The sequence below is a fragment of the Capsella rubella genome, unplaced genomic scaffold (genome assembly GCF_000375325.1).
Source record: "Capsella rubella cultivar Monte Gargano unplaced genomic scaffold, Caprub1_0 scaffold_6, whole genome shotgun sequence".
Classification (NCBI taxonomy): Eukaryota; Viridiplantae; Streptophyta; class Magnoliopsida; order Brassicales; family Brassicaceae; genus Capsella; species Capsella rubella.
Window position 1 is genome coordinate 12,829,523 of NW_006238918.1, and position 8,780 is coordinate 12,838,302.

An 8,780-nucleotide genomic window follows, 5' to 3' on the forward strand; every position below is an offset into this window, starting at 1 on the left:
ATATAGTTTTGGGATATACAGTATTAGGTGTAATGATACAATGAAATGGTGTACAGCTAACACCTCTAATTATTATAACACCTCTAATTATTAGTTTAGGCGTATCAATCAAAGACCACCTCGTGATAAGCAAGATATTACAAATGTATTTTATATAGTCCTTAGTTTAGTCTTCTTTACCAAACACCACTCGTATCTGTCTGCTTTAGTTCTCACACACCCCACACGGAAACGATAAAATAACTTTTTTTCTATCAAAACAATTTGAAGAGTGCATTTTCTACCTATATGAACATATAGTATCAATTTATACGAAAACATTTTCAAAATTCAATTTGTATACCCAAATTTTTTATTTAGTATATAAGCTGAAGTGAATTTAATTTTAAAATTTTCTCGGAAGTAATTTGGTAATATATATATATATATATATATATATATATATATATATATATATACTATATTAATTGAGAGGTACACAAATAAAAAATAATATTATAAATTGTAAGAATTTACAATGAAATGCTTATAGAAAAAGTTTAAACATGAAGGGTAATAATATAATAAAAATAATAATTAAACAAATTAAATATATAAAACCGTAAATGTTTTGTTTTTTTGGTAAAATATCGAAAGATAATCTATAAACTATAAATAAAATCTCAAAATAACCAAACAAATATATAATGTTTTTGGATATACAAATATATTTATGAGATACAAAAATATTCAATTAAATAATAACAAAATAGAATATTACAATTTTATATCAAATAAAGAGTTCAGCCCACAGTTTACCGTGGGTTAGTAGTACCTAGTAAGTAATAAAAAAAGTAAATTTAGTTTAGAAATTTACGACTGATATGAATATGAATTATTTATTTTTTGATCATTTAGTGAAATAATTATAAATATAATCCGAAAATATCATTTTTCTATTCTATAATTATTGTTATTTTGAATAAGTTACATACTTACATGGTATGATGGAGAGAACTATATAAATGATCAATCTTATCTTTTCAACGACCTTATGCAAAAACTTTGCGAGAAAACCCTAAAACTGATCTGGAATGGAGAAAAAAAATAAAATTGGTGATTGTAGAGGAAGTGTTGGTAAACATTTTGGCTCGTATATCATTGAGAAGCATTGCAAGATTCATATCAGTGTCCAAAGAATGGAAATCGATAATCAATACTGAGTATTTTCGAGAAGTGTATGAGTCACTCAATTCGTCCTCCTCCTCCTCTGTCTCATGGTCAATCATGAACAGAAGGAACCAAACACTGGGGTTAGAGATTGTAGGACACCATGGATGTAAGAGATGGGGACTTACTCAGTCCCTAGGCTCTTACATGCATCACAAAACCGACACACCAGTGAGGAAAACTTGTGTCTTGAGCTGCACGGATGGGATTGTATTGCTTTATAGCGAAACCCTAGAAGGTTCACCAATGTATCATGTAGGAAACCCTTTGTTGCAACAATGGGTTCAAATCCCTCTTCCTCCACATCTCACGGTTTTCGATGTCGTGAGGTTACAAGAGAACAAGTTATTCAGTGACACTGGATTGGTAACAAAGATGGAAAAGGGTATTGTCGTGGGTTACAAGGTAGTGTGGATGTTGGCCTCATGTATTGTATCTACTAGACTCACTTTTTTGGTATATTCTTCTGAAACAGGAGTATGGGAAACCAAAGATGTGCATTCTCTTCGTGTCTTGATTTGGTTCCGACTAAAGTATTCGGTTTCTTTGAACGGGATTCTCCATTGGCTTTCCTCTTATGGTAACAACATAGATGCAAGTCATGTTTTATCCTATGATTTCTACAATGGAGGTGATGTGTGTCATACAATACCTTTTCCTGATATTCAAGAACATCTACAAAGTCGGAGTTTCAAGAGAACAATCTCAACGTCTGAAGGATTTGTTGTGTATTGCAACGTTTCTAGCTCGTATAATGGATTCCCTACAATCAAGGTTTGGAGGCTAATCTCTACGGATGATCATCCTAATGCATGGGAACTCTCGTGGGAAGTTAACCCGGATTTCGAGTTCGGTGTTGATTATTTCCCTGTAGTGATGCATCCTTTGAACTATGAGATCATATACCTTTGGAGTAGGAACATTAACGCTATAGTGACGTTAAACTTGTTGACATACAAGTTTACTCTTCACAGAGAGGAGTCATCATTGGAAGATGAGGTGGACAACAAGTACTCTTTAGATGGTTGCATCATGACATGTAGTGGTTGCAAGGAGTATATGGACTCTATCTACTCAATTTATGTCAATGGTGTTTACCGTGGTACTCATGATCTCTACTTTTCAACGTGCGTGCTCCCACGCTGGCTAAATCCGCTCCCTCGGCGTTCTTGATCTTGAATCTTGATCATGCATGTTTCTTAGCTTTCTTTTTTGTCATTTTCTTCTTCTCAGTTTTTTTGAGTTTTTACTTTATATGATACACAAGTTCGTATGCATCGACGGAGACCATGTTTATTAGGTATTTTTTATGACTTTATCCACTTGTTTAGTGTCTCAGTCTTGAAACATTTGATGGGTTTGGCGTCTTAACTCTTAATGAGATGTATTAGTTAACATCAGTTTCGTAAAGTTCTGTGTCTGGACTGAGATTATAGAAAATCAAGTAGATTTTAACCCGCGGTACACCGCGAGACGACATTCCTAAAATGTATTCTTTTTATTAATTTTTTTTGGTATATAAGAGTGTACAGTTATATTTTTATTGTTAATTCTACGATTTAACATGTAGAATATTATATGATAATTATTCTTTATATTAATTAAATAATTATAATATTTAAAATAATAAAATGATATTCACATAATATTTGTTTACATAGTATAATTTCATATTAAAATATTTTGTGAGTTATACTATAGTAGACCACCCGTAAAAATATGTATAATCATAATTATGTAAATTATAACACGTTCCATTACATGACCCGTGATACACAATTATCAACAATACTTTAGTACATCTATTTTGTATTGTTTGAGTAATATACATCCGTTTCTAAAAATTTAAATTGCAACATATGCAAAAAAAAAGTTATATTTTTATTAATTATTATACATACATTTATGTAATAATATAAATTTAAAAACAAATAAGATCATATAAAGATGTTGGAGAAATATTTGATTTATTAGGGAGAGATTTTAAGAAATTTATTAAATGTAATAAATATTGATTTCTAATTTTGCAATTTTATTATGATTTAATTATAAAATTTATCTTAAACTTTTTCTATTTAATCAAACGACAAGGGGTTAATTATGAAAATATCACAAAATAAAAGGGTAGAACACAAAAGGTATTTCAAATATGTTAATATAGATTCCAATGACTTAAATGGATAAAGGATGATAGCTAAACTTTTCTTGATCAATCAACACTAACATTAACACACAGAGAATGCTCAAACACAAGTGTGACTTCTATTTTTCTATTTCTGAAATTTCTATTTTTCTATTTTGATATATCTATTGTACATTATGTTGATATTTCTATTTTTCACTAACTTCAGTTTCCGTTTTTTTTGGTTATTTCCATATCCTCTTTTTCTATATATACAAAGATTAAGCCACTCGTTGTATCCTCTCTAGGGTTTTCCTAAAATTATTTTGCTACAGTTCATAGGCTTCTTCTTTGACAATGTCTGTCTCAAGCTTTGCATGTCCCAACAACGATAAGAATAAGAAGATGCTTCACCTAGTCCTTGACTTGGACCACACGCTTATCCACTCGAAGCTTGTTTCTGACCTTTCTATAAAGGAGAAGTATCTACTCGAAGAAGCTGACTCAAGGCTAGATTTATGGAGAGGCAATGAATTTATGATAAAGCTACGACCTTTTCTTCATGAGTTTCTATTAGAAGCCAACAAGCTTTTCACCATGCACATTTACACAATGGGAAATTCCAGTTACGCTAAGACGGTGTTGAAGTTGATTGATCCGGATAAAGTATACTTTGGAGACCGAGTCGTAACGAAAGAAGCATGTCCTAACCACAAGACACTTGATCTTGTTAAGGCTGATAAGAGTAGAGTTCTGATTGTGGATGATACGGTTGATGTTTGGCCTTATGACAAGAGAAACTTGTTGTGGATCACTAGATACAAATATTTCAGAGACCGTTGTAGTAAGTCTGAATGATACGCAGAAGCAAAGAAAGACGAGAGCAGAAGCAAAGGATCATTGGCTAATGTTTTGAAATTTCTTCAAAAAGTTCACAAAAGATTCGAAGAGGATTTAGATTGTAACGATTTGAGATTATTGACTTGGACCACACCGAAGCCCAACAGAAGCCCATCAACATCCAAGCCCACCTCTCTGGAATGGCTACCTGTAACAAGAGGCAGAAAGAAAGGATTAGCAGAACAATCCTCATGTTCACCAAATCGTTCTTTAGTTTCTACTTTTTCAACTTCTTTGTCTTTGAATGACGACAAGGCTCTAATGAGCTTTGATAAACCCAAAATGGTTACAATAGATTATTTAACCGATTAAAACATTACAGTCGAGTTAAAAAAAAAAAGACCTCCACATCTATATTTACCTTTTATTTTATTTTTTTAAATAATTAAAGAAGTTCTGGACCGAAGCCTATACATCCCTTAAGGCTCGAGACCAAAGCATGTTATATGGTCTCGTCCCAAGCGCTACACATCTATATTTACACTACATGAATGCATACATTATTATTGCGATAGCTGAGAAAGATAAAAAAAAATAAAACCAAAAAAGAACAAGGATAACTTCCAAAGTGAACTTGTATCCAAATTAAGGATGTGTCATGTATGTATGTGAGCCACTAATCATATGTTAAAGCTTTACGAAACATTCCTCAGTATATAACACCAAACCTTCTGCTTCTTATTCCATAAGAGAAATAGTTTTGGATTCTACTATATCTTTTTACAAGAACCTTCCTTTAAAAACAAAAAAACGTGTAACATATATAAATTGCATTCATCTAATTAACACCTAAGAGATCAAAAATAAATTCTTTGATGTTAATTTTTCATCGAAAAAATAAAAGTGGTATTACAATTTAAATTGGGAAGTATGTGCTATACTGAAAAGACAAATGTAATAGAATCCAAAAAGTTAAGTACTAATATTTAGATAAGAAAGGAAAGAAGAGGGGAAAAGGTTGGTTTTGAACAAAATGTGACGGAGACAACTCACATATTCATTCATTCACATATACATAGTTTTGGATTCTACTATAACTGAGAAAGATTATGTTTAATTTTTTTAGTATAGGAAAAAAAAAATTATGTATATATTTATTTTTGTAATAGGTTTACAACTTTTTCAATTTTGTTTTGCAAAATATTTTAATAGTTTTAGAAATGACATATGTCAACATCTTATCGATAGAGCAGAAAATGTTCACCACCAACTGTTATCCTTAAGTCTAGTTCCAAAACACCTTGTTCCACGACATTAAATATCCAGCAGACCACACAAGACTCTGGGAAGTCATTGTCCTTGCTAACGTGACATCTTAGAGTGAGTTTCTTGATAGGATAATCACATTGCAAAGCTAATGTTCGATCAAAAATATTCTTGAATCCTTCCGTGAACACATAAATAGGTTGGTAAAGCACTTGGGCGCGCAGAAAGTGCTTGAAGGTGTCTTGAAACATATGTACCTTGGTTCTTGAACTTGCAGGGAGAAAGAATCATCAAATTCGATATGATCCACAAGTCGAAGATATACCTCTACTTTTTGGAGAGAAGAGATGTTGAAACGGCATGTTTTGTCGTAAGATATGACAAGATTTTTCCAAGAACATCGTGACTTCGTGAGGGAGCCAGTTGATTGCATCTCTCTGGAAGCTTTTGGCATCCATATGAAGATGCAGTTCCAGAACAGCTTGCTGTGGAGATCAGGAAGCTGCATCTGTTCAGACGCCTGAGACCACATCAGACGCCTGTGATCACATCAGACACTTGAAGTTGCTGACATGGAGTCGTGAGATGACGTGGCAAAGCTTAAGTGGATGGAGTGACGTGCTAAGGAAGATTTCTTGCTTGGCAGCAAAGATAGAGACGAATTGCGTGTGAAGATATGGTGAATATTCTTCACATAAAATAAGGAAAGGATAAGCTTGACAAGCAAGCATATTCCGTTTCCGTGAGATCCTCGAAGATCCTAGGGTTAGGGTTTCGAGTAGTGAGTATAAATAGTCAAGTGTTTGGCCACGAGCCACTTTGAACACTTTAGACTCTTTGTACGTGATTGTAAACTTCGAAGCTAGAAAAACAAAAAGCTGAGAAGGTGAGTGTTAGTTTTCTCTTGGGACTACACGGGTGTAGGAGAGAAAGGTTTAGTGCTCGTTCTTTAGTCGGGTTCAATTCTATTGGGAGGAATAGATTGAGTAAGAGCCGAGACAAAATTGTATCCTAGGAAAAGATAAATTTTGTTAATAAAGATCGAAGGAAAAAGCGTTTGCTTGGCGCGTTCCAAGCGTAACTGTCTGTGTGTCTCTCCATACGTTTTCATTTGGTATCAGAGCAGACGCCTGATAAAAGATCTGCTATCTTTTCAACAGGTGAGATCCTGCAACAGAGGGTATGGAGAAATCACAGCACTACGTTGCTATAACTAAGCCGTTTAAGTTGGATCCAGAACATTACGGGTTCTGGAAGGTGCAGCTGAGACAAGACATTCAGAGTGCTGATCTTGATGCCTGGATAGCTGTTGAAGATGGATGGACAGCCCCTGTGAAAACAAACGAGGCTGGAGATGCTGTTTCGAAACCCAAGAAGGATTGGACTGCAGAGGAGAAACTTGCAGCAAAACACAACGCAACAGCTCTGTCCTTAATCTTCAAATCGCTGCCTGTGAATCAGTTCACCAGAGTTCAGGGATGTGAATCTGCAAAAGAGGCATGGGATATCCTTCAGGTCACCTTCGAAGGAACCAGCAATGTGAAGAGAACCATACTTGACATCTTAGCATCTGACTTCGAGAACTTGACTATGGGAGATAGTGAGACTATTGAGGAATTCAGCAGCAAGCTGAGTAACATCTCTCAAGAGGCTACAGTGTTGGGAAAACGTTATAAACATAAGAAGTTGGTTAAAAAATTTCTCAGAAGTTTGCTAGAGAAGTTTCAGCCACATAGGTCTGCAATTGATGTCTCGTTGAATTCTGATGAGTTGAAATTCGATCAAGTAGTTGGGATGATGCACGCATATGAGCTACAAGTTAAGAAAAAGGAGCAGGCGAGTGGAAAAACTTTCGAACTGAATACTGTTGAAACTCAGGAATCTGCAGATGATGATAAAGTTGGTATGCTTGTGAGAAAGTACTTCAAGAAAATGGAACGAAGTCAGCAACGTGGGTCTGCAGTCAACAACAGATCATGGCAGCAGAAAGAATTCAAGAGGAGTGATAAGTCTGATAAACAGTGTATTAAGTGTGAAGGCTATGGACACTTCAAGGCTGAATGTCCGAATATGAAGAAGAAAAATGCACTGAAATGTTATGAGTGTAAGGTCTATGGTCACACCAAGGCTGAATGCCTAGGAAGAGACTCGAAAGAGAAATCGTATGTGACTTGGAGTGAGAGTGATACTGATGAAGATGAAAGAAAAGGAGAAGTGCTAAACAATTTTGTGGCATTTTTGGGTATCATTGAGGAAGACGATGAGAGTGTTGGTGTGACAGCTCAGGAGGATGTTAATCAGGTCGTTGGTGATGAATCAGAGGATGATGAAGAAAATCTTCCAACTGAAGAACAAGTTGCTCTTTTGATCAGGAGTCTGATGAACAAGACAAAGGAGATCGCTGATCTAACCACTTAAAGAAATGAACTTCAATTGTAAGTTTCTATGATATCCAAGGATCTTGAAGCTGAGAAAGTCAAGTCGAAGGGTCTTGAGAGGCAGTTGGCGGATCAACTCAGAAACATCAAGATGCTGAGCAAAGTGACTAAAGATCTGGACAAACTCCTAACTGTGGGACGAACGGTTAATGTCAAGTGGGGTTTAGGGTATCAAGGTGGAAACTTCAATGATACAACTAAGTTTGTTAAGGCAGCTCCGCAGTCAGCAGAAGCTACTCAAAGGAAGTCTGTTTCTCAGAAGAATCAGAGACGTGTTGTGTCCTCATCTAATCAAGAACAATCAGCTCACGGTCGTAAATCTAGATTGGCTCCTCTTGAACAGGTTCAGTCAGCTTACGGTTCTGTGTTTCGTCTTCACCGTAGCAGAAGAACAGGTTGTTGGTATTGTGGTAATCTGAATCACTACAAGGCACAATGCTATGGATTTTTGAATCGTGTGTCTGCAATGATGCAGCATCAGCGGTATCACAGGGATTCTAAGAATACGAACAGAGTTTACATTAGAAAGGAATATCTGTACTGCAATGTTGCTTACACTGCTGATGAACATGAGTCAACTCAGGAGAAGTGGTATTTTGACAGTGGATGTTCAAGACACATGACTGGAGCTCAAGACAATCTGTCAGAGTTTGAACAGGTTTCAGCAGGCAGAGTTTCTTTTGGAGATGGTGCAAAAGGAAAATTCAGAGGAAAAGGTACCACAGTTGGTGAATCTCAACCAAGCTTACATAATGTGTTTCTGGATGGACTGAAGGCCAATCTGATTAGCATCAGTCAATTGTGTGATGAGGGTCTGGATGTAACATTTACCAAGGCCAACTGCAAGGCTGTGGATCGTCTAGGACGTGTTCAACTTGAGGGACAGCGGTCTGGTAACAATTGTT

The 8,780-nt window shown here is 35.4% G+C and overlaps 1 protein-coding gene and 1 pseudogene across 1 annotated transcript; both read left to right on the forward strand.

Annotated features, from left to right (window-relative positions):
* The first annotated feature begins 1,266 nt into the window (after nt 1-1,266).
* Nucleotides 1,267-2,382, forward strand: LOC17882095 (putative F-box protein At3g23950). Its single transcript, XM_006289192.1, has one exon. It carries the CDS (start codon nt 1,267-1,269, stop codon nt 2,380-2,382), a length of 1,116 nt encoding a protein of 371 aa, XP_006289254.1.
* A 1,306-nt stretch (nt 2,383-3,688) lies between these two features.
* On the forward strand, nt 3,689-4,543 carry LOC17883111 (annotated as a pseudogene).
* The last annotated feature ends 4,237 nt before the right edge of the window (nt 4,544-8,780 follow it).